Source organism: Apus apus, chromosome 8, assembly GCF_020740795.1.
Source record: "Apus apus isolate bApuApu2 chromosome 8, bApuApu2.pri.cur, whole genome shotgun sequence".
Taxonomy (NCBI): domain Eukaryota; kingdom Metazoa; phylum Chordata; class Aves; order Apodiformes; family Apodidae; genus Apus; species Apus apus.
This window is the reverse complement of record NC_067289.1, coordinates 2,949,699-2,974,963: the sequence shown is the minus strand read 5'-3', so window position 1 is coordinate 2,974,963 and position 25,265 is coordinate 2,949,699. Positions and strand designations below refer to the sequence as shown.

The following is a 25,265-nucleotide window of genomic DNA, read 5'->3' as shown; positions in this document are numbered from 1 at the left end:
AAGTTTGCCAGGATCTTAGAAGTGTGATGTGCTTCACTTATCTTTATTAATGATCATATGAAAGTTGTACTTGATTGTGCCTGCACCGAGGGTTTTAGCCATAAGTTTTGAGTGGTGAGGAAGTCCTTGCTGAAATATGCTTGTTTGTGTCAGCTGGTTAGGGCACGAGAAGGTGATGTCTACCACTGGTTGCTTCTTAGAAGTCTGGGCTCTATTTTTATTTCCAAAACAGTTTTTTTTTGCAGGCTGGTTGCTCATTTTCACTGCAAGGCTTTTGCACATCTGCTAAGTGCCTTAAGGAGAGAATAGTTGAATTGCTTTGGGTTGCAATGTACTTTGGCAATGGTTTTGAAGAATATTTTTCTTTAGGAAGTCTTAGTAACCCTTTCATATATTCATTGATTCACAAAGACCCCATGAATAGGATATTTGTCTTCTGCAACTTGCTTCATGGTAAGCACATCTTGGTATAGTTTTGGAGAGACTCTTACTACTTCTTTCTGCTTGTTTGTGTTTCTTCTGTCTGACCATCCTTTTCCCCCTTCTTTTTTTCCCCAACTCTCTTTTTCCCCATCTCTTTTTTGACTTGGCAATTAAATGGCAGTTGCTTTTCTCTGTGCTACATTTTCCCTTCTACTGATGTCACTCAGCACAAATGATAAGGAAATTGAATGGTCAGAGAAAGACAAATTGGAAAGCATTTGGCTGGGTAAGTATATGTCATCCAGTCTGATTATGCAAAAGAGTGAGGTTCTCCTATATTATTTTAGAGTGGGAATATTATGTGTTGCCTCTGTCACATGAAACAGTAAAGGGAAGACAGCAAGAAAGGTCCTGTTTATAAACTTGGTGGTTGTGGCCTTGCTGGTTGAAGGAGGCAAATGGTGCTAATTTTGCAAAAAAAGAGGCTGGCAATTTATTGTCTCTGTTAGTGGGTTGTCTTTGCTAAACTGTCAGTGTGATTAATGTGTGTCCTTGTATAAATTATTTCTTTGATAGGCTTAGATGTTTTATGTTTTTTTAGCTGCTTTCTCCACATTTGGAAGGTGTATCTTGCATGTCTGTGCTTGTAAATCAGGAATATCTGTGGTGGTGTGGAGTATTTTATGTTAGTCTAGTTCCCTAAATTAACTTAGTTTTTGTAGAATCATGGAATGGTTGGATTGGAAGGGACGTTCAAGATCATCCAGATCCAACCCCCCTGCATGGGCAGGGACACCTCCCACCAGCCCAGGCTGCTCCAAGCCCCATCCAACCTGCCCTTCAACACTGCCAGGGATGGGGCAGCCACAGCTTCCCTGGGCAACCTGGGCCAGGGTCTCACCACCCTCACACTCCAGAATTTCCTCCTCATGTCTCACCTCAATCTCCCTCTTCCAGTTTTCATCCATTCCCCCTTGTCCTCTCCCTCCCTGCCCTTGTCCCAAGCCCCTCCCCAGCTTTCCTGCAGCCCCTTCAGGCACTGGAAGGTGCTCTCAGGTCTCCCTGGAGCCTTCTCTTCTCCAGGCTGAACACCCCAACTCTCACAGCTTGTCTGCAGAGCAGAGCTGCTCCAGCCCCCTGATCATCTCTGTGGCCTCCTCTGGCCTCTCTCCAACAGCTCCTTGTCCTTCTTGTGTTGGGGGCTCCAGACAGGAGACAGGTCTCCAGGTGGGGTGTCACCAGAGCAGAGGGGCAGAATCCCCTCCCTGTCCCTGCAGGCCACACTGCTTTTGCTGCAGCCCAGGACACAGCTGGTTTCTGGGCTATGGAAACCACAGCCATGTGATTTAGCATGAACCAAATCTGAGACCCCCTAGAGCTGGAAGGTGATGTTTCAGCAAGCCTGGTGGAGATTGGTGCTTTCCTTTCTGGAGGTTGGAAGACTTTTGAGAGCTGCGGGTTGTATTAGACTATCTGCACGTGTTTTTAATAACTGTAGGTGGAACAGATTATCCTGCTGGCTCTTACAGGCCATTATGAAGGTTACTATTGTTCTTGCTTCTGCAAAAGTCCTCTCTTGGCAGGCAGAAGATCTGGGACTGCATTTGCCAGGTCTGCGAGAAAGTAATTCTTTGTCTGCCACTGCTGGGTTTTTTGCTCAACGTTTCTGAGTTGAAATGAAGAGACAAGTATTTTCAGTCTCTGAAAGTTGTCTCGTGTTGTTCCAGAAAACTCCCTTTTGGATCTGAAAACATAAATCTCACGGATCCAAATGCTTCAAGTTGGAAAGCAAAACGCCCCCAAAACACGTGTTTTGCTGTTTGTGGAGAAGACAGTCTGAGATTTGTGCCTGTTCTGTGGATTTTTCTGCAGTGGGGGAATCATTTCAAATTGATGAGCTGCTGAAGTAACTTGCTGTTAGAGCTGGGGCAGGAAGTGAGCTGTGGCTAGGTAGCACCATCTGAATAAAAACTTGTCAGAAAGCTGCTTTCAGCTAATCCCTGGGAGGAAGTGAGCTATAATCAGTACTATGTGAGCTAATCACAGGAAATCTATTGCTCAACTGGAGCCTTTAAACAAAAAAGGGTGGGGTGGGGAGGGGGGTGGAGAAAAGGGGAAAGGAAAATACCCATGCAGACATTTCACTCTTCTTCTGGACTACCAAGATAATGGGATGTCTGATGAAATGAGTAGCCCTGTGAATTGCACAATATCTGTATGTCTTTGCCCTCTTTTCCAGAATAATGAAGCATCAAGTCTCATCTCCAGTAAGGTGTTTTTTTTCAGGTGGTGGAGTGAGGAGGCTGAGGATAAGCTAGCTACAGAATTACTGGAGATCTGGGGTCAATGTACCAGGAATGAGTCTCTAGAGACTTTTAACATTTTAGTGATTAAATGATGAGTGGGACATGACAATCTTCAGCCTGTCTCCTTACCTGGTCTCTTCCTGAAGCATCCCTTGGTAGCTTTTTGAGGATATAATTTTTAATTACTCTGTGCTTTTTTCACTGGTAATCTTCTGCCAAGGATGTTTGTTAGTGCAGCATCTCTCTCTCTTGCTCTTTCCCTCTGCTCTGGACCTGGCTGTCCCGGATGCAGCTCTGTGCGTGACAGACAGTTGCCAGTAGCACCTTATATGGCTCTACAGGAAGACAACAAGTGACAGCCCCCACCATGCAGATGGCTCTCAGGATAACTTTATTTTCTCAGTTCTCTTGCCTTCTGCTAGAGCAGGGACAAGGAAATGCACTTACCCTCAGTCAGGGCTTTTTTTGTTGATCTATCCTATTCTTCCATTCCTTTTTGCTGACCACAACCAGTTTTGCTGTGGTGCTTTCAAGCACTGTGCCTGCTGGCTGTGACTGGGGCCCAAATGTTCTGTTCTTGGCTCAGGTGGTCTCCCAGTAAAGACCCATGGCCGTAGTGGCACATGGAGGATTATGATTTCAAAAGCAAAGTGGTTATATTTCTTAAGGCATTGTTAGCGTGATGTCTAACCCAAATCTTCCCTCTGCCAGTTTAAGACCATTTCCCCTTGTCCCAGCACTCCATGCCCTTGTCAGAAGTCCCTCCCCACCTTTCCTGTAGCCCCTTCAGGCACAGGAAGGTGCTATGAACTCTCCCCAGAGCCTTCTTTACTCCAGGCTGAACAATCCCAACTCTCTAAGCCTGAAATCCATTACTTCTGTTTTTGGTCTGCCCTGCAAAATAGATTAAAATGTGAGGTTTGTGTTGCTCCTTCTGTGTTACTTTGCTGATAATAAATGAGTAGCTTTTCCTTGCAATAAACAGAGCTGAGTTCAGTCTGCAGCTCTGTGAGCCTCCTGTCAGGGTCTGTGCGTACAGAGGATGGGATTTATTTCACTGATTTACTTCTGGCTCCTTTAGTTGCTGGAGTGGCAGTGCCAAGCCAGGACAGTGTGTGCCAGGACGGGTACATGTTCTCAAACAAGCTCTGAGCTTCATCTGTGGGGCTTTTTTTTTTTTTAATTTCCAAGAAGCAGTCCAATTTACTTTTGCATGATATCCTGGGCAGTGAGATACAGATGCAGCCTAGGCTTCTCAAATACATGATTTGGACATCTTAAAAAGACACAAGCACATGGCTGAGTGCCTGAAGGAGTGAGTAGTGGGGTTGCTTTGGGGTGTAAGCACAGGGCTGCAGTCAGGCCAGAGTGTGTGTCAGCCTGGATCACGAGGGAGGCCCAGGGAGCCAGGACCAGCACAAGAGCTGTGCTTAGGAAGTTCTTCAGGAAGCAGCCCTGCTTTATGTTCACGCAGAGGGGACCTGAGAGGGGGGGAAACCAACAAAAAAACAAGTCGAAGCCAGAGCATTCAGACTAACATGCTGCAGCAGGGTGTGTTCATCAGCTTTCTGAAAACACTGCCTGATTCTCACTTTATGTTCCATCTTTCACTCGCTGTCAGGGTTATGTTTTCTGGTGTTTTCCCACCAGTGACGGGAACTGCTGTCTCTCTTCTGTGACCTGTGTGTGCTATAGGTTATCAGGCCCTTTTCTGCCCCAAAAGGAAGAAAGCTTCTGAACAGCAGAACTGACTCCTGGAACATGGCTGTAAAAATGAAACTCAGAACACACGTGCAAATGGGTCACTGCAGGTCTCTTCAGGGGCTGGGAGGAAGAGGGTGGATTAAGCCACACAAGGAGATTCCCTGTGCTTGTCTTGCCTCAGCCTCGCTGGGTGGAGGTGGAAAGAGAAGAGTTGCACTTCTGAGGAGCCTGGCTTCAGGTCTCCCACTGCTGGTGGCGAGTGATTTAGGATGGCAGAGATCCTGGCTGGCCACTTGCTGCAGGCTCAGCAGCAGAGGAGAGAGAGCACATTTGCTCCTCAGGTGCTGCAGTTCACATTGCAGTGGTGTCTAAGGCTGCCAAGGATGGCAAGCATACTTCCATGTTTGCCCCAGTATCACAAACTGGAGATAAGGACTGAGAATCGGTGCCTTGGGGTCACCAGTGCTGGTCTGTGTATGTTTTCCGGAGTAAGCAGAAGAGCTCTTGGAAGAAAAGCCTTTAGCTCTTTTTTGCTCTTTTTTTTTTTTTGGTGTGAGTGTAATGGGTTGCAGGACTGTCCTGCGGTGGGAATGAATCTGCCTGAAGTCTGTACTTAAGTATTGTTTGCAGCTTCACAGCTTGTCTCTGTGGTTCCTTCCATTGCTTTCTAGTTCTTGTGATTAAAGCTGCTGTGACTAGTGATTGTGGAGGAGCTATCAACGTGCCCAAATACGTAATTATTACTGGTATTATCTTCATCAGGAAAGATGAAAGTGAATCCCTTTCCCCTGATTACATCCTCTTCCATATATTGCCATTGCTTCTTCTGTCATCCTTCCTCCAGACTTGATGAGGTCACTCAAACTTAGGTTAACCATTTTCAGAAATGTCTTTCGACCCAGCTAAAAGAAAAAACAAACCCACAATTAACTGCAGTGTCTGATTCTGTCAGAGAAATATGAACCTGACATCTCCTTTGCCCAGTACACAGACTGGAAAGAATGAAAGTTCCCCTGGTCCTTGCAACTCTCTGCACAAGCCATGATTCAGCAAGGCAGCCACGTGGGTGATGGTGCAAGAGTGATGTGAAACAAACAGGCTCCTTTTCCTCCTTGGAGGAGTGAGAGCAGAAAAAGAGCTTCAGGGTGTCTTTGAACTGTTTGGCCTTTTTTTTTTTTTTTTAAAAAAAATCCTTTCTCCAGCCACGGCCCATCATGCCAAACCCTCTACAGCAATTTCAAAAGTACTTCCTGGTACTGGGGAAACTTTCTCTGCATAATGAAGACAGGGTAAGGATAAAGGAGAGGAGAACTGCTCTTTTCTTCTGCACTCAGCTGTCGGAAAGAGACTAGCTGTTTGGATTTGAACCTGAACAAAATGATGGATTTTTACCTTCCTGTGAGGACTGAAGATTCAGGCTTCTGTTTCCTGAAGCCATCTGTTGTGAGTGGAGCTGTTGTGATTTCTTCAAATTATGAATCCAAAGCTTCTGTACATTGAAGTGGTCCTTTGTGCAAAACAGTTTTGCATTTAGCAGTTTATTCTGACAGCAGTCTTTGAAACAACCACCCAGAAATTATACTACTTGGTGTTATTACATAAATCAAATCAATGAATTTTTTCCTAAAAGCTGAAGTTCTACTACAACAGATTTCATGAGCTGGAAGGGTTTTGTTTACCTGCAAATGACAGACCCAGGTCCTCTGGTGGGAAGACAGTGCCTGGGTTCTTTCTGCCCCCTCCTTCCCAACTGCTCTGTCAGCCCCACAGCTTGTCTTCCTCCTGAGCTCTCCTTTGAGCAAGGTCAAGGATGTTTCTGAACACCTTGAACATGAAGCAATGATCAGAGCTGCAAACCTCAGGGTTTCTGCCCGGATACTATTATGCTAGTGTCTTGAAGCACCTGATTTTCTTGTGGAGTAGATGAGTTTTGGATTTCCCTAACTTGCTTCCAACTTGTTGCTTAACAGTTTCATCTCTCGAGCACACCAGGCACTCAGGAATAATTAATTTCAGAATTATTATGCATTTTTAAAATTTGCAACCTGAATACCACATTTGGTGGCTGCATTCTCCAAGGGAATGTGCAGGGAATTAGTTTGGGGCTTGGAGGGCCAGGTCTGTTCTTGTCCAGTTTCAGATGCAGGTTAGTTGTTTATCCTTACATCTTGCTCTTGCTAGTATCAGGCAGCTCAAAGCAGTGCCCAGATGGAGGAAATCATAAGGTTCCCTCTAGAAAAATGCACAGGGCTTTCTTCACATCGTGTATTATTTTGGTGTTAGTTTTGTGATATGCTTCTCTATCTACTATGATTTATTTAGCCATTTGATTGTATTTCCTTGTCCAAAAGGAGGAGTATTTCTTTTAAACATGTGTTCTCATTTGGATGACTAAGGAACCTATCTCCTTTTCTTTTCTGATACTTGGTTAGCATGAGGATTATGCTAATCAAAGGATTATGATCTGCTATTAACTTGAAGCCAAAATTCAATAGGAGTCTTAAATATCATAAATCTGATTTGGTGGTTCAGTCCAGAAAATTGTACATCTCAAATGGGTGGCAAACACTTTGTGCAAGCAATGTATATTGTTAGGGAAGCATTTGGAATTAAATCCAGTTTTTACTTGTACTGCCAGAACTTGCTTAGTGCTGCCTGTGCCTCTGAAGGTATTTGTACAGAAGTGGTGTGCTTTCATGGGGATAATTCATAGAAACACAGACTGGTTTGGGTTGGAAGGGACCTTCAAGATCATCCATATCCAACCCCCTGCATGGGCAGGGACACCTCCCACCAGCCCAGGCTGCTCCAAGCCCCATCCAACCTGCCCTTCAACAGTGCCAGGGATGGGGCAGCCACAGCTTCCCTGGGCAACCTGGGCCAGGCTCTCACCACCCTCACAACAAAGAATTTACTCCTCATGTATCACCTCAATCTCCCCCCTTCCAGTTTTCATCCATCCCCCTTGTCCTCTCCCTCCCTGCCCTTGTCCCAAGTCCCTCCTCAGCTTTCCTGGAGCCCCTTCAGGCCCTGGAAGGTGCTCTCAGGTCTCCCTGGAACCTTTAATCTCTCTGGAGCTTCATGACAGAAAGCATTGCTCTTGTGCTGCATGAATTCAGGCTGCTGGCCTGCTTTGTTTTGATCCATTGGGATCTGGCAGTATTTCCCCAGTGTAGTGACAGGGCATGGTAGTCCACCTGGCCTTACTTCTTCTTCTGGCACGTTGTGCCAGATGCAGGTGTTGTGCTGAGATGTTGTATAGCACAGGATTTATACTTTGGAAGAGAGGTATAATAATTGGGAGTGGATTGCACTGTCTTATTCTGACTGTTTGGAATGACACTGGTGATGATTAGACTGGACATTAGGAGAATTTTTTTCCCAGGAAGAGTGATCAGATACTGGAACAGGCTGCCCAGGGAGGTGGTGGAGTCACCATCCCTGGGTGTCTTGGAGGGTGAATTGTATGTGGTGGATGTGGTTTAGGGGAGAAGTTTGTAGAGCAGGGATGATGGTTGGACTGGGTGATCCCAAGGGGCTTTTCCAACCTGAATAGTTCTATGATTCTATGATTGTTCCAGTGGTATGGCTGGGACTGAGTCATGCTTTGGGACTATGATGGGCAGCTGGTGGACACCAGTAGGCTTTTCATTTCCCAGACTGTTGTGAGAGGAGAAGGAGGTCAACACAGAGATGTGTTGGCTCCTGTTCCAAAGAGGTACCTCATCATTTGAACATGTGGAGCAGTGAGGGATGTATTTGTTACTCAGCTGTCATTGTGAGGTAATTTCTGTAAATCTTTCTTTGTGCTCTTTGCTCTGGGACAGAGACTGCCTGTGTCTTGGTGATCAGAGACACATCTCCAGGATATTACAGGGAAGGAGGAAAGGCCAGGGCAGACTTTCTTGAATGTGGGAAGTGTCATGTTGATGCTTTATTGTGCTGTGGTTTTGGCTTTGGCAGCACTTTGTTTCATGATCTTGCTGATGTTTCTGTTAAGGACTCAGAGGATTGGGGTGATAGTATATATCCTTTCCACAAGTGGAAGAGGTGTGGCACAAAGTGGGGGAGCAGTGCAAGTCCTGGTTCAGAAGTGGAATGCATCCAAGGGATCTTAGTCCCATGCTCTCTAAAATGGGCTGTAGAATTTGGATAGAGTGTTTCTTCATACGACTTAATGTGGACATTGTGCTGAATTCTGACTTACAAACATAAGCTATTATTTTCTCCCCAAGATCTTCTGTGATAAATGACAATAAGGAAAGCATCTAAGGCTTTTAAAGGTGTTTGACTCTAGAATCTTTGGGCTAGAGCTACCCCTAAAGTAAGTTGTACTTACGTCCTTTTCACTGACACAACCCCTGTGTGAACAGGTAGTGAACCAGATCTGGGAACTGGTCCACATTAGAGTTGACTGTTCTTTTGGACTGTGTTAGTTTTATCACTGGAAAACTTTGTTACTCCATCCCACAAATGCTGCTGCTGGCACAAATGGATGCAGGAATGAGGAAGAGATCCACTTCCTTTGGTGGAGCCACTGATGCCTGCCAGTGCAGTGCTTGCTGAGCTCCTTTCCCTCCTGGCCAACAGAAGAAATGCTACATTTGTGTATTCTATGCTTTCTTCCTAAGTTAAAGTAAATATTTCTATTTCAGTGCTTTCACTAGCTATTGAGAACCATGTCTGACAACGGAGAACTGGAAGACAAGCCACCAGCTCCTCCTGTCCGGATGAACAGTGTTATCTTCAGTTTAGGGGGCAAAGACCAGTTGTATGCCAACCACAGCTTGAAACCCCTGCCCTCTGTACCAGAAGAGAGAAAACCTAGGAATAAAATCATCTCCATATTCGTTGGCACTGAAAAAGGTAAGATGCCTCTCTTTTCCAAGGTTACTGCTTTTATTCCTTTACTCTCCTTGTAGGTTTTGGTAGCTCTTTAAACATTTGAGTCCAGGCTGTCCAAGTGTAGGGGGGTGGGAGCCAGTGTTGGAAGTTGGGTAAGTGTGAGCAGTGAGGTGAGATGTTCTTCCTGTTTGCACTGGGGTGTTTGAAGATGAGATGCTGAGTAACACAAAATTAAATAGCTCACTGAGGAAAACCACCACCTATTGCTTCTCAGCCCAGTTGGAAGTAATGCATTTCCAAACAACCCTAATGAATGTGAATCTTGGGTATCATGTTACCTACTATTTCCCTACACTAAATGCAGGTTTTTAGTTTAAACAGGGCATCCAGCTGTTTCTGAAGGTACTTCGTGTTGATGAACACTTGTGTGGTACCTTCAGGAGAAGAAAACCTGGTTGTCCAGGATGTCTGTATCCATAGACAACAAAACAGAGATAGAAATATCTTATAATGTTGCTGTAAAACTACTCAGGCACTTAGAAGCCTGACCTGACACTGCTGTCCATTTTATTGATCTCTACCAGTTAACAGGTTTGTGATTGATCTTAAGGTGCACATGGGGAAGACCCTGCTGCTCTTAATGAGCCAACAATGTGCCCTCATGGCCAAGAAGGTCAGTGGCATCCTGGGGTGCATTAAGAGAGTGTCCAGCAGGTGCAGGCCTCAACTCTGGCACCTGGAGCACTGGGGGCAGTTCTGGGTTCCCCAGTTCCAGAAGGACAAGGAGCTACTGGAGAGAGTCCAGCCCAGGGCACTGAGATGCTGAAGGGGCTGGAGCATCTGCCTGTGAGGAAAGGCTGGGAGAGCTGGGGCTGCTCAGCTGGAGAAAAGGAGGCTGAGGGGGGATCTGATCAGTGCTGAGCAATATCTGCAGGGGGTGGCAGGAGGATGGGCCAGACTCTGCTCAGGGGTGTCCAGGGACAGGACAAGGGGCAATGGGCACAAACTGGAGCTCAGGAGGGTCAAGTTCAACATGAGGAAAAGCTTCTTGACTCTGAGGGTGACAGAGCCCTGGGACAGGCTGCCCAGGGAGGCTGTGGAGTCTCCATCCCTGCAGACATTCCAGCCCCACCTGGATGTGTTCCTGTGGGATCTGCTCTAGGGGATCCTGCTCTGGCAGGGGGGTTGGACTGGGTGATCTCCAGAGGTCCCTTCCAACCCTTGCTTTTCTGTGACTCTGTTATATCTTCTAGTTCTGCTCATGGCTTCCCGTGCCTTGTTGTTGATGTGCTGGTCAGGACTGATTCAGTTTTGCCAACACAGGTTTGCCTGTTTCCAGAGACTTTGCTCCTGTAGTTATTTATTCACCTGGCTGAGTATTTTCCCCTGGGCTTATTTTTACTTTTGCTCAGCTGTCCCTCTACAGTCATGCCTCACCCTGGAGACAAACACTAGAGGCAGGCTTCCCTGGCTTTGGAAGATCTGGCTTTTCATGATCTGGCACAATTTCGGCTCTGAAGGGAGGGTGTGTTTTCCATTTTTGGAGGATGGAAAGATTTGGCCAGTGTAGCTTTTGGAAGCAGAATAGTTATTTCACAAGGTCAGTTATTGTGAAATAACTATCCGGGGCTGAATTACAGCAGTAGGAGTGGTGGGCTTTTTTACTGATATGTCTTAAAAGTCCTAAGTCTGTACAGGTTGGTCACAGCTCCCCAAGAATGGGACCTCAGGCCTCTGAGGTTGGTGATTTGGTGCATCTGGGTGCTGCTTAATGCCACGTCTCTGGAGCAGGTTCTAGCTTAGTCCTTCAATGCTGCAGAAACTGGTGTCTTACAATTGTGTCTTTGGTCATGGGAGAAAATGCCTAGAAATTGTAGTGGTGAGTGGTGGAATGAAAATCTGGTGGGAGGATCAAATCTGTCCATCTTCAGACTGGAGGAATGGTCTAGGAGCTGAGATGGCACTTGTGAATTGTGCTGCTGTATTGGTGTTCAGCAGAGCATTTGTGGCCCTTTTCTTGGACAGGGATATAACGAATCATTAAATCATTTTTGTTGGAAAAGACCTTTAAGGTCACCAAGCCCAACCATTAACCCAGCCCTGCCAAGGCCACCACTGCCCCGTGTCCCTCAGCACCATCTCCAGGGCTTGGAAACCCCTCCAGGGATGGCGACTCCCCCTCTGCCCTGGGCAGCCTGGGCCAGGGCTTGACAACCCTTTTGGGGAAGAAAATCTTCCTGATATCCCATCTAAATCTCCCCTGGCACAATTGAGGCCATTTCCTCTGGTTCTGTCACTTGTTCCCTGGGAGCAGAGCCCGACCCCCCTGGCTCCAACCTCCTCTCAGGCAGCTGCAGAGCCAGCAGGTCTCCCCTCCCTCCTTGTCTCCAGGCTGGACACCTCCAGCTCCCTCAGCTGCTCCTCCTCACACTTGTGCTCCAGACCCTTCCCCAGCATAGGAAAGTCGAACATAAACCCCACATGAAGGAAGATTTTCCTTGCTCTGAATCAGTAACACTGTGTAAGGCTTGTGTTGTGACATGAATTATGAATGCAGGTGGGTGCAGTGCAGCTGGAGAGCTTAGTGACATTTTACAGCACCTTTACTTCTCCTGGGAAATGTCTTCTTTCCATCTTGATGGTGGGTTTGCTCGTTGCTGAAATGACTGGGGAGTTAGTTGAAGTCTAAAATTGTAATGGCTCATCTGAAATGGCTTTGGAGTTTGGAGTCTCATTGCTTAAGCTTATTCAGACCACTCTGTAAATACTGATGTGTGTAAAATTTATGGGAATTAATCTGCATACTTGTTTAGCAACTGTCTGGATACCTACTGATTATTGGTGATGCAAACTAAAAATGGGAGAAACAATTTAGGAATAATATTAGGAATAAATTCCTCACTGTGAGGATGGTGAGAGCCTGGCCCAGGTTGCCCAGGGAAGCTGTGGCTGCCCCATCCCTGGCAGTGTTGAAGGGCAGGTTGGATGGGGCTTGGAGCAGCCTGGGCTGGTGGGAGGTGTCCCTGCCCATGCAGGGGGTTGGATCTAGATGATCTTTAAGGTCCATTCCAACCCAAATAATTCTTAGATACCATGATAATTTCATCTAAGAAAAGTACATTCAAGAGAAAATAGGGTCAGTTTATCTTCTCTAGATGTTAAAAAATGTTTGAAGATTTCATGTCCTGAAAGGTTTTACCATGCAGGAGGTTTTACTGCATGGCAAGGTAACGTGGTCAGGAAAAATGCTAACTGAATGATATGGCTTAAAGAAGCCACCTACAAGTTGTCTTTTCAGAATTGAAAAAAAAAAAAAACCCACCTCATCAATTGGTTGACCTTCAGCAGGGACAATGTAAACATCCAAAGAAACCTTCTGGCCCTCAAGAGAGCAAAACTGGCTGTCAAATGTAAGCAGAATATAAATGGACATAGTGACTTTCTGGCACTAAAACAGTAGTTAGGTGTTAGTTGTTTCGATCCTCAGCATGGCTGAGGTGCACCCCCACCAGAAATGACCATTTAAATGCATTTTCAAAAAAATTCTGCTGCTGGGAAACTTAACAGAAATACTAACTTCCTGGTTTGATTTTAAAAATTGAGATTCCATCCAAAATAATCTGACCTTGGTTTTTTTTTCCCCTAGTTCCATTGTTAAGGATAAATGAAGTGATGGTAATCTTTTTACTAGAGTACTTAATTGCCATGAATTTCCTTGGCTAGACTTCTGAAGTCAAATGAACCTCAGTGTGTTTTTTTGGAAAGCTTTAGAATAGTCCCCTAAAAGAAGAAACGTTTGTCTTCAAGCAGAATTGTTGCAGGAGATGCTGTGGGGCATCATCTCCCAGGACCTGGGGTCATGCAACTGACCACTGGGTCCCTGGGTTGGTTTCAGTGTGGTTTCAGCTGAGGCTCAGTAGCTCCAGGTGTATCATCTGCAGTCATCAGTGCTCACAGAGGACAGGGGAGGTGTGAACCAGCTCTTGGAATAGGGGACTTGGGACTTAATTAATTTTTCACTACAAGGATGGTGAGAGCCTGGCCCAGGTTGCCCAGGGAAGCTGTGGCTGCCCCATCCCTGGCAGTGTTGAAGGGCAGGTTGGATGGGGCTTGGAGCAGCCTGGGCTGGTGGGAGGTGTCCCTGCCCATGCAGGGAGTTGGAACTGGATGATCTTTAAGGTCCTTTCCAACCAAAACCATTCTACGATCTACCTGCTATGACCAGACTGTTGAGGAACATCTGTGTTTCTTGCTTTGTGTTGGCTGGTGCAGAGCAAGGAGTGCTGGAGGCTGGGGTTGCCATGCAGGAGGATGTGTGGGTGCCACCTTGCTGAGTGCCTGAGGCTTCATGTGGGGGAGAGAAAAGTCCAGTTGTAATTGAGGCACTCTCTTAATCAGACAATTCTCCAATTTGTGAAGTCCTGAAGGACCTTCCTCCTGTTCTCAGGAGGACTTTATGCTGGTGTGGACCAAGATACCACAACTTGGATTCACTTGCTGGTTGAGTTGAGTGTTGCCCTTTATGAAGGGGATTCCCATTTAAATACAGAATGATGTTGCAAAAATCCTCAGGGCTTGAAAGGCAACTTGGTCCCACAGTGGCCTTGTTTGCAGAGCCTCCAGCATGTCCTGCCAACACATGACTCACAGACCTGCCTCTTGACTGACTCTGTGTGTGTTTGTTTGAAGTGCTGCTCTGATCTGCTGCTCTTGTGGGCAGAAGAGGGATTTTTAGCCTTTTTTTGCCTAAGATGTGTGTATTTTTGGAAGGAGTGGGTTTATTTGTGCAGCACATGCCGGAGGGTTTGAGCACCAGCTCCTGTTCCCTACATGTCAAGTGCTCCTGAACAGGAGCCTTCCTGAGGAATAGAACTTTTAATTTTTTTCCCCACTTGCTTTCACCCAAACAACTGCAAGAGATTGGAAAGAAGCAGCACTTTCCTGAAGGGTTTTCACATAAGCAAGTTTCTCCTGTCCTGTGACTGGACGCTATTAGTGAGAACATGTGACAGGCTGTGTGCTTTTTGGCTCTGACCTGTGCAGCCATATTAAAGATATCCTGTTTATAATAGCCCTGTCTTTCCACTGCATTGTTCAGCTGGAGGCAGCCCACATGGCTTTTCATTTGGAGGTATTGTCCTCAACTCCCTGTCCTTCCTCTCCTGCCAGCATGAGGGGATTTCAGACGGATCCTCTGGCTCCGAGCAGCGTGATCTATATTTGCCCCACGGTCAGTAACTTTTTACCATGTAGTCACAAAGATGGTGCTGGTTTAACTGCTCTTTTGTTTTTTTTCTCTCTGGACTGAAACGACGTGGCTTTTATTTTTAAGCTGAATTTAAAACCAAAGCAAACCAGCTTTTCCTTTGGACAATAAAATGGTGATGAAGTTGGGTTGCAGAAAGCTGGGCTGCTTTCCTTGGTGGGTGGGAGCACTGGGGTATCCCTGCTGGCCTCCTCCAGAGTAGAATCAATGCAGCTGATTCAGATCTATCCTCTCTGAGCCCACAGCCATTCCCGGGGTCACACATGCAGCTTTCTTGGTATCAGGTTAGATATGCTCTGCAGCTTGCTGCCAGGCTGTGAGATGGGGCCTGGAGCATCATCTTTCTACCTGGAGAGCAAACTCCTCTGCTCTGGCAGGGAGAGCAAGCAGGGCTTGGGCTTTTTTGCAAGACCAAGAGAGTTCCTGAAACCTTTCAGCTGAACTCCAAACCTTTTTCTGAGTAAAGGGGACAAGAATGGTGGGTTTTCTACTCAACTACAAATTGTCTTCCATTTTCTCTTTGTCAGAAAAAATCAAAAAACAAAAAACCCCAAGCCCTAGGCATTGTTAAATATAAATTTAATTGGATCTAGGTTGGATTGTACACATGGTCCTTTTCATTATCTATTCCTGCTTCTGGTACTTATTATTCTAGACTTTTTTTTCCCCTTTTAATTTAAATTAGGTAATTGCTCTGAGGCTATATGCTCTTATCTTCATCACAGGAAGTCTTAGTTTGCATTAATTACCTTGAATTGAAGCAGTGAGGCAACTGAGTTTTCACTGTCTTTAGGGTGAACTTGAGGTTGAACTGAACTTGTCTTTGGTGTTTTTCTTAATCCATATTAAAATGTCTTTTTTTTGCACTGTATACTCTCCATACGTTTAGATTTCATATGCTCCTTGCACTCTGAGGCTCTTATTCTATTATTTGCTTCCTACTGTAGTAGAAACTGTTTGAATGGAGCAAGTTGTGGACTCTTACATGAAGTCTATGCCAGCTTGAAAATATCAAATCACTGTTCTGCATATGCAAACACCTCCATCCAGTAATGGTTGCATTCATCCTGACTGTTGGAATGTTTGGATTGATTCAACAGAGACAATGGGACTTCAAATCTCTGCTCAGTATGTATTTTAATCTCTTTTTCAGGAAGCAAGAAGAAGGAAAAGGAAAGGCCAGAAATCTCCCCCCCATCAGATTTTGAGCATACCATCCATGTTGGCTTCGATGCTGTGACTGGAGAGTTCACTGTAAGTACACCTGCCTGGTGGGGCCTTGCTGCAGTGAAGCTGTTGGGGTGTTTTAGGGGGAAGTGTGAGCTAGTCTGTCCGTTTTCCTCAAAGAAGCAATTTGAGTGTGTATTTGTACAGCCTGTGGAGTGATGAGACTGGGACCTCTTAGTGCTTCTGCAGCGTGCCTGTCAGATCTGCTGCTTTGTGTCACCTGGGAGGGCCTTCCTGGAGAAACCCTCTTTCATTAGTGGCTAACACTGGTTCAGTTGAGTGCTTTTGTGTTCCTGTTCCTTACCTCTGACTTAATACACCTGGAAGAGTTGGGTGAGGTGTGGGCACAAAGAGCTGGAGCCCCTGAGTGCTTGGGATATCGAGCAGCCAGGAGGGATTTCAGCTGTGGCTTGATGTGTGTTCTGTTCTCAGGACATACAGCTCCTTGTTAAAACCCCACATCACCTCTTTATGTGTTTAAGGCTGCAATGCTTTTGATAAAGAAGTTTGCTCTGCTTTTTGCCAATCTTTCAAATCCTAGAAAGGTGCTTAAAATAGCCTGTTGTTTCAGGGAATGCCAGAGCAATGGGCTCGGTTGCTGCAGACCTCAAATATCACAAAGCTAGAACAGAAGAAGAACCCCCAGGCGGTACTAGATGTGCTGAAATTCTATGACTCCAAAGACACAGCCAAACAGAAGTATCTGAGTTTTTCTGCTCCAGGTGAGATCCAAGTGTGTGCAAGGGGATGTTGAAGGGGAGCTGGGTATTTGGAAGGCAGTCTTTCTCTTTTTCAGAATAGTAAATCACATTCAAATGCTGGAAGAGCAAGTTTTGCTTTTCAGTCAGGGACAGATATTCAAAGATGGGTTTAAAACTTACTAGGAACTGGTGTTGCACCATTGATTTCCTGTTTTAAGTGGAGAGGGGAAAGGGTAATTCAGAAGAGCAGCCAAAATGAACTTCAACAAGCTGTGTTTACCAAGCTCTGAGACTGATTCATTGGTTTTGTGCTGGAGTCCTTGGTTCTGCCTGTGGCCAAAACAGCTACCTGTGAACTTGATGTCACCATGTGGTGACATCAAAGATGCAAAATAAGTTGTGGCTCCTGGGTTGGGAGCTTTGTTGGGAGGCTGAGAGGATGGTTGCCCTACAGACATGCAGTTTTACCTAGTTTTCTTCCAAATTATTGCTGAAAATAGCAATTAGTAATAGCAGTAAGACTTGGTAATAATGTCCTCCTTGATTCAAGGCACCACGAAGGGAACAGAAATACCATTTAGTCCTGATTTCACATCCCAGTAAGACAGAGCACAAGGGTGATGAGCAGTGCTCCATTTGGCAGACTTTGGATACTCAAAGGAGGTGAAGAGCAAGTTGAGAAGCAGAGGGTTTGCCTGCCCTTAGGAGAGGATTTTAAAAACTTAGGTTCCTTCTGCATGATCTTACAGCAAAATACTGGCTCCTCTCAGTTTTGACTGTGAAGTTTGGCTTTCTGAGAGATGAAAAAAATCTCCAAAGTCATCTGTGTTCTCTGCAAAGTTCACTTTTTATTATTTTTCTGATGATTTTATGTCTTCTGCTGTTTGTCCTATTTAGAAAAAGATGGATTCCCTTCAGGAACACCAACGGTGAGTGGGTTTTACTGTTCTTTGTATATTCTTGTATATTCAGTTGTTCTGTATTTATTATACACTGAATCTTGTAGTATAAAACAGAGGATGTTTTTTGTGGGATAAAAACATAAACTGAGGGGACAACAGGGCATATTTCAATGGAGCAGTAATATATTAGTCTTGTAATAAAATGTAAGAGGGCTCTTAAGCCACTCAGTGTATCCTTTGTTTTCAACATCACTAAGAATCTGTATCTTCATGGGGGGGGGGGAAAGGCAAGTCTTTTTAACATTGTAGGGGAGACAATTTTGTTTACTATTATTCTTTTCCCTTTGGTCAAAAATGTAGAGCAATGCCAAAGGCTCAGAGCCATCCACAGCTGTGGCAGATGATGATGAGGATGATGAAGAAACTCCTCCTCCTGTCATTGCTCCACGACCAGATCACACCAAATCGGTGAGCAGCTGGAAAATGTGCAGAGCAGGCCTGCATTCCACTTGTTCTCCTTCTGCTTTCTAGCAGATAGTTTGGTTTGTGACATGAGCTGGGTTGTTAGGGTTGTTTTTTTTTTTGAGTTTGCTAAGAAAAAGCCTAGTTTCTGGATACCAGTTGAATCAGAAATCCTGAAGTTGATGCTCATTTGTTTGTTGGCTTGTGTTAAAGACACCCAGCTATGCTTATCCTTCAACCCCAACCTGGAGGGGGAGGCTTGTTAGTCCTAAAAAAATACAGCTGTTTCCTGTACCTTTCCACACCAGTGTAGGGCATTTGATTTTCTTTATTTGGTGGTGGACTGATAGTCTAACCAAAGACATTCCCTTCGACCCAAAACTATTCATTTAAAATTTGGAAGCTTATTTAACTCACAAACTCATAAGCATTTAATGAGAAGTTAAATGCTGAAGAAGTTGATGTTTAAGTTTATTGTAGTGGTCCAGAACTACACACCTTGTCAATAATGTCTCCAGCTCCTTCTTTTGACCCTGTTATTTGTCCATTTTGCAGCTCTGCCCATTTCCTCTTGCCTCAGAAGCACAAATGTGAATTGTGTCTCTTTTTTTTAGCTGATGCTGCTGTATCATTGCCCACTAAACATGTCAAAAGTGACAGGTCTACAGTGGGATATTTCTAGGGTAGCTGTGGATGTCTCTGAACATCCACATGAATTTTTAAGGAGGAAATTAAATAAAGCTCAGAGAAAAATCCCCAAAATTGGAGGTGGCTGGGAAATTCCAAGAGTCTCATGGTGAAGCAGGAATCTTTTCTCCCCTTCTGATCTTAGTTGATCTCACTATTGAAGAGCAATTCCTGTTCTGTGCAACCTGGAAATGGCAGAAATGGAGTAAACAGATACAAGGGCCCCTCCTGCTAATTAGAAAGATGAAGCAGGTAGAAAACCCCCAAAAAGTGGGGAAATTAAGAGTTGGTTTCCTAGCATCTCTGCTCAGGAGGTGCCTGGGTCGTTGTTTCAGAGGTCAGTGAGGTTGACAGCTTGCCTTGCTGGACTTGGCTGTTTCTCAGCTCTAATTTCTGCCTCCAGCCTGTCAGGCAGATCAGTGCTTAGGGATCTTGGAAGAAGTGATTTGTTTTCAACTGAAGGTCAATGACTGCCAAGGTGGATGGTCTCTCCTAACAGATTTACACACGGTCTGTGATCGACCCCATCCCTGCATCAGCTGGTGACACTTCCGTTGACAGCGCGGCAAAATCAGGTGACAAGCAGAAGAAGAAGACCAAAATGTCAGATGAAGAGATCATGGATAAACTACGTAGGTGGTTTCTATTTCAGGGAAACAAAGGCTTTAGGACTGGGGGGAGGAATATGAAGCTTTTGCCCTCATCCTCGTTTTTGTGGAAGGGTTGTGTGAAGGTTGTGCTTATCATAGAGTGGTTTGGGTTGGAAGGGACCTTCAAGACCATCCAGTCCCAACCCCCTGCATGGGCAGGGACACCTCCCACCAGCCCAGGCTGCTCCAAGCCCCATCCAACCTGCCCTTCAACACTGCCAGGGATGGGGCAGCCACAGCTTCCCTGGGCAACCTGGGCCAGGGTCTCACCACCCTCACACCAAAGAATTTCCTTCTCATCTCACCTCAATCTCCCTCTTCCAGTTTTCATCCATCCCCCCTTGTCCTCTCCCTCCCTGCCCTTGTCCCAAGTCCCTCCCCAGCTTTCCTGGAGCCCCTTCAGGCACTGGAAAGTGCTCTGAGGTCTCCCTGGAGCCTTCTCCAGGCTGAACACCCCAACTCTCAGCCTGTCTTCATAGTCTGTCTTGGTTGGTGATGTGTCAGACAGTAGCTGAGAGAGCTGCATTATCAAGTTTTGCCTATTCTCATGCTTCAGAACCCAATTGGGTAAAAAAAATGAAAGTAAAACTTTTTTTTTAAATTGAATTTCAGTTGTGATAACCTGATCTGCATGTATAATGCAACCATAATAACAAAAAATGGTTACTTGTTCTATAATCATCTTGAAGCTCATTTTTCAGCATATTAATGTTCCTGTGCTTAAGTAGAGAACTGACTAGTTTCTGGATTAGGCTAAGTTAATGGCTTTGTCATAACTTCATACTGGGTTTTGGTACACAGAGGAGTATCAGTAAATTGAGATACTAGGGGAAATAAGACAGTCTGGCTCATTAGAAGAACTTAATGGTTGGCTGAAATTGGGCCACTTGCAACTGGAACTCACTCTGGAAGCTTTGTTTGTGCATCAGCCTTTCCTACTTGAGTTGACCTACTCTTGAAGGTATCTACTACACAGAGGGATTGACTTTGTTGTTTTGGTTTGTTTTTCCCAGGCACTATTGTGAGCATAGGAGATCCCAAGAAAAAATATACCAGATATGAAAAAATTGGGCAAGGGTAAGTGTTGACCCCCACCTTTACTCTCAGTGTTCAGAGCAGTGGTCTGGTCTCTGGTGCTGTTGTGTAGCTGCTGCCAGCTGAAGCAGGCAGAAATGTTGGGTAAATAGATAGTGAAAACTGTACAGAGTGGTGGAAATCTTGCATTATGTCTTTTAATGCAAAAGTGGAGCTCTGTAACTTCTCTCTGGGTGTTTCTAGTCCTCTCCTGCCCAGTAAGATGCATTCACCTGTGTTGTAATGTGGCTGTTGAATAGTATGAGGGCACTTCAGAGGGCTTTCTGTGTCCCAGCCTAACAATGCTGCCTTGACTAAGTTATCCCTTGGGCTCAGGCAACCTGGATTGAGTTCAGGAGGCACTGCTGTTGTCAGATGAGAGCATGAGAAGTTTGCTTGGTGGGAACTGACTAGCATCTGTGTGATGCCACTTACTTTGAATAGCCTTCTTTTTGCTGAAGCTCTTGCAACATGGAAAGCTGCCATGATTCTGTGTTTGTGATTTGTCTCTTCAGCTGCATGTTTGTTACACAGAGGAGATGCAACTGACTACATTTTTCTTCACAGGGCTTCAGGTACAGTTTTCACAGCTATTGATGTGGCAACGGGGCAGGAGGTAAGATTTCTGTGTTCATTGCTTTTTCTGTATCAATATTTTTCTCTGTCTGGGAAGAATGAACGAACTGGATTTCTTTCTGTGGTTCCTATCTGGGATATCACCTCTCAGAAGTATGTTTGTCATAGTAATTGTAACAGTCTGTGCCTTGTTCTGTAATAATCAGATGATGAAAGCTGCAAATAGAGTTGTGTCTTTCCAGTGAAAAGCAGAGAGAGTGAAGTGTTCCAGAAAAGGGGTTTGGAAACAGTTTATCTTTCAATAATTGTGTCTTTGCACACTTGTTCTCTAGTCCTGTCTCAGTAGAGGGTTCACTTTTCACTGTCTGAAGAATGAACAATAGGTTTTGATCCTGAGGTTTGAGTGATTGCTGTTCTATTTTGTCCTGTGCAGGTTGCTATTAAACAAATAAACCTTCAGAAACAGCCCAAGAAGGAGTTGATAATTAATGAGATCTTGGTCATGAAGGAGCTAAAGAACCCCAACATAGTCAACTTCCTGGACAGGTAAATGCAGAGAACTAATTCCTTTACCCCAAGGGTTTCAAGAGGTTACAACTTGATATATTTACACAGACCAGGGCTTCATCTGCCTAAGGGTCTTGCAAGCAAATGAGACTGTATTTATTATATTATAAAGTCATCTGTTACAGGGGATGGTCTTGAGGGTTCAGTAAGAAGGCTACTTCTGTCATGAAGGCAGTGCTGTGTGATACAAACTCTCTTTACTGTTTGTCTTAAAGTGCTTCTGAACCATTTCCTTGACCAGCTCTTACCAGACATTTTCCAGTTCTCAGTCTCTTGATGGCCAACGGGCCTGCTTTGTGCTTTCTGTTTGTAGTTACCTCGTAGGAGATGAGTTGTTTGTGGTGATGGAGTATCTAGCTGGAGGCTCACTAACAGATGTGGTCACAGAAACATGTATGGATGAAGCACAGATTGCTGCTGTTTGCAGAGAGGTGAGTAGGAGGTGATGGAGAGAGGAATGAAGGTGCATTTTGTTCCCCTAGGTTTTATGCTCTCCTTAGGTTAGGACTAATTGCAGCCACTGCTGGTGGAGCCATTGAGTTAAGAAGAATGAATGACACTGAGAGCAGAACCCAATCTTAAAATTACATAAACCAGCAAAATTAGTTTAACTCAGAGAATGAGGGATTTGCAATTTGTAACATAACTTAGGTGCTGGAAGGGAATGTCTTTTAAATAAGACTAACAAAGAATATTCAAAGGCACCAAGAAGAAAACTGAATGTTCATATATAGGTAAGCTAGACAGTAGAGGTGGGAATATATTTTAAAAATAAGGAAAAGGAAAAAAGCCTGAAAGCTTTGGAGTGTTTCCCAGAAGAAAGAAGGGGAGCTGTGTTTGCTGACAGTGTGAAAGTGGGTCTGATGAAACAGGAATACTCTTAAGAAACATGTACTAAAATAAAGGTGCACTTGAAGCAGGCTATCTCTTTCTCCTCTTGTTAGTGGGTGAAATCTATAGCTCTGTGCCAGCTAAGCTTTCTTTATGGCTTTCTCAGAACAAATAATTCTCCAGAAGTTTGTAGTTGGAATAATTGAAAGATTCCAGTAAGATTTCAAGTTGGAAAAGTTAAAAATTGCTGACAAGGCAACTTCCCGGTGGTTTCTGCCTCGAGTCAGAGTGTTGGCATCCAGCTCAGGCTTGATTTATGATGGCAGGGGGAGAAGTAATTGTATTATCTGCTGTGCAGGAGAAACTTAGGCTTTTTCAAACCCTATTTGACTCCATCAAGATGACATCTGCTTTTGGTGACTCACCCGAAGGGAGGGGAGAGGGGATGGAAAGCAAACCTGTTAACATGTCTGGACAGGTAATGGTTTCCAGAGAAACCAGTGCTGGAAGCAGAGAGCTGAAAGTAACTATGCATTGTAACAGGAATTAACCTTCCTGAGGGAAAAATCTAATAGTGAACTGTTGTGCCTCATCAAATCTCTGCTCCCAGTAGGTTAGATAAGCTTTGTGCTGCAAATCCTTGCTAAAGCAAACCCAAGACACACAAACTCACTGGGGGCCACGTCCAAGTTGCAAGTGACAAATGTTCTGCTTCTACTAAAAGAGAAACAAATCTTGGGTTTTTCTGCCTGTTACTCTCAAATAGCAAAAGTAAATTTCCTGATGTTTTTAGGCAGAAACTTAGGGTGAAAGCTTTTAATCTAAAACTAGTACTAGTGACTTCCATCATGAAGGTGTTTTGCAGCCTTCACTGTAGGAGAAGCTGCATGTGTGTTGGGAATGAAGTGTCACCAATTTCTCTTGGTGAGACTCCAGGCTAAAAAGCTCTCACTTAATCCTTTATGGTTCCTCTGGAGAATCTGGAATGTTTCATCATTAACATCTGGGACTTCTGAGAGCACCTTGGGTGATGTGGAGTTTAATTTATGGGTTTGTGAACAGAGAAACTCCCATGGTTAGATGATTTTTGACCTCATGAGATCTGGGGGAGTTTTTTTTTTTTTAGCACAAGAGCTTCCTCTGCTGGTTATTTTAAATAATACTTGTATTTTTCCCCTCAGCACTAGCTGAGGGTGTGTGTTGCTTTTGAATTTGTGTTCAGATACAGACATTGTGTTTCCATATGCTGACCTTTTTTTTTTTTCTTTCTCCCATGCAGTGCTTGCAAGCACTTGAATTCCTACATGCCAACCAGGTCATCCACAGAGACATTAAGAGTGACAATGTGCTGTTAGGAATGGATGGATCAGTTAAACTAAGTGAGTACCAGCCAGTTGTTTCAATATTCTCTTTTCCCTTGCCCAGTATGACTTGTTGAGTGAAAATCAGTTGAATGAGAAGAGCTGGCAAGGAGATTTTGAGGTGAATTTTTATCAACTGAGTAATAGAAATTCATTCTGGGTTATAAAATGTCAAAGTCATGGGTAACAGGTACTGAAATTCTGAGGGCCCCGGGACTGTGAACAGGCAGGATGTTGAAACAAACCTGTTGCCACAGGAAGATGTTGGTAAATGTGAAGTAACTGGCACCATCCAGTGAAGCAAAGACATCACTGATGGCAAGAGAATGTTGCAGCTGTAACTGCAGTTGCTATTTTAAGTCTCTTCAAATTGTGCTGATTGGCTTCTGATGTTTTGCCCTTTTCATTAGAAGGTCATTAAGAAGAAAATTGTACATTATTAACTATTTATGTTGCAGCCTAGCCTTGTGCTGCATCTGTACTGGGTCTTCTTTTCTTGGACTGAAAGTGAATCATGCTTTCATTAATATAATCATGAAATGACAAAAGAAACTACTTGCTTTTCAGGTAATTTTTATGCATGCATGGGCTTGCATGCAGCAAGTCAGTTTCTGGTCTGTGTAAATGTGTTTGGCAGGAAAAAAATGTGAAACCACTTGAAGAAGCTGCCAGGATTGTTGAGAGAGGGAGAGAGAGAGAGAGGTGCATTATCTGATTTCATGGTATGTAGGAATGTGCAAAGCATAAAGTGACCAAAGAGTTCAAGGGGTGGTGATTTTTACAGTTGGGTAGGGATTGGAAATGCCACGAAAATGTATCTTGGCCATATTCCTTAGTGTAGATGGTTTGCAGTTGCATATCGTGGATGAGATGGAGTGTGAAGGAAGATGAGAAGGAACTTGATTTGCTCCTCAGCGTTATTGGATGCACCACTTGCTCACGTAGGAGAGGTTTGGGGATTTTTTTTTAAGGATGTGATGTGTTTGTGCACCACCTGGGTGGACTCAGAGGCTGAAGACAAGTGAAATAGTTACAGCACAGGATGTGGCTGAGAAGAGTTAGCTGAAGAAGGCTCAAAAGTGTAAGAGCTGTCAAAGCAAAGCAGAATGGCAAAAGGGTTGGCAGCCTGTGGAAGGAGGCATCAGCCCCAGGAGGTCTTTGGGGAAGCATGAGAAGGCAGGAGAAAACGAGTCAGCTGGAAAGATGTCTTCTATGAAGGGGAGGTACTGTGATCAGTGCTGAGACTAGCTCCTCTTTGGCTGTGTGCTTGTCAAGTTTCTAGCAGTTGTTGAGGGCACAGGGCGGAAGAAGTTGCACCTTCTTTCTCAAGCTGTTGCCCTTCTCTGAGGGGCTCTGGCTCTGGGACCTGGTGACAGGAGACGGACGAGCTCCCAGGCTGCCTGTCACCACCACAGGCCTACAGACACTGCTGGCTGGTGAAATTGCATCCTGCATCTTGCCTGTCTCCTCTCCTGGTGGTGGCATGGTGCTGGAGGCCTCGCTGGTAGGTCAGGAGAGAGACACAACTGCTGCTCCTCTGGTGTCCTCACTGAGATCAGCTGTGCTTTGGGTTGAGCCTGGCACTTTGATAAAGGCCAAGAAGTGCTGGTGAGGAACTAATTGACTCCCTTAGGTTGGATTGCTGGGTTTTTTTATCTTTTGAAGGCAGCATTTTGACAATCA

The 25,265-nt window shown here is 44.8% G+C and overlaps 1 protein-coding gene across 2 annotated transcripts in view; it reads left to right on the top strand.

Moving 5' to 3' along the window:
• The window catches only part of PAK2 (p21 (RAC1) activated kinase 2), a 45,823-nt gene that overhangs the window by 14,606 nt on the left and 5,952 nt on the right, over positions 1-25,265 (top strand). For both annotated transcript variants that reach the window (XM_051625977.1, XM_051625976.1), the window contains 11 exons: positions 9,089-9,299; positions 15,698-15,798; positions 16,343-16,493; positions 17,370-17,401; positions 17,735-17,842; positions 19,023-19,155; positions 20,187-20,250; positions 20,815-20,863; positions 21,257-21,369; positions 21,704-21,821; positions 23,501-23,600. In XM_051625977.1, the coding sequence (XP_051481937.1) occupies positions 9,113-9,299; positions 15,698-15,798; positions 16,343-16,493; positions 17,370-17,401; positions 17,735-17,842; positions 19,023-19,155; positions 20,187-20,250; positions 20,815-20,863; positions 21,257-21,369; positions 21,704-21,821; positions 23,501-23,600 (1,156 nt within the window). In that variant the 5' untranslated portion in view covers positions 9,089-9,112. The remainder of the gene's footprint in view (positions 1-9,088; positions 9,300-15,697; positions 15,799-16,342; positions 16,494-17,369; positions 17,402-17,734; positions 17,843-19,022; positions 19,156-20,186; positions 20,251-20,814; positions 20,864-21,256; positions 21,370-21,703; positions 21,822-23,500; positions 23,601-25,265) is intronic.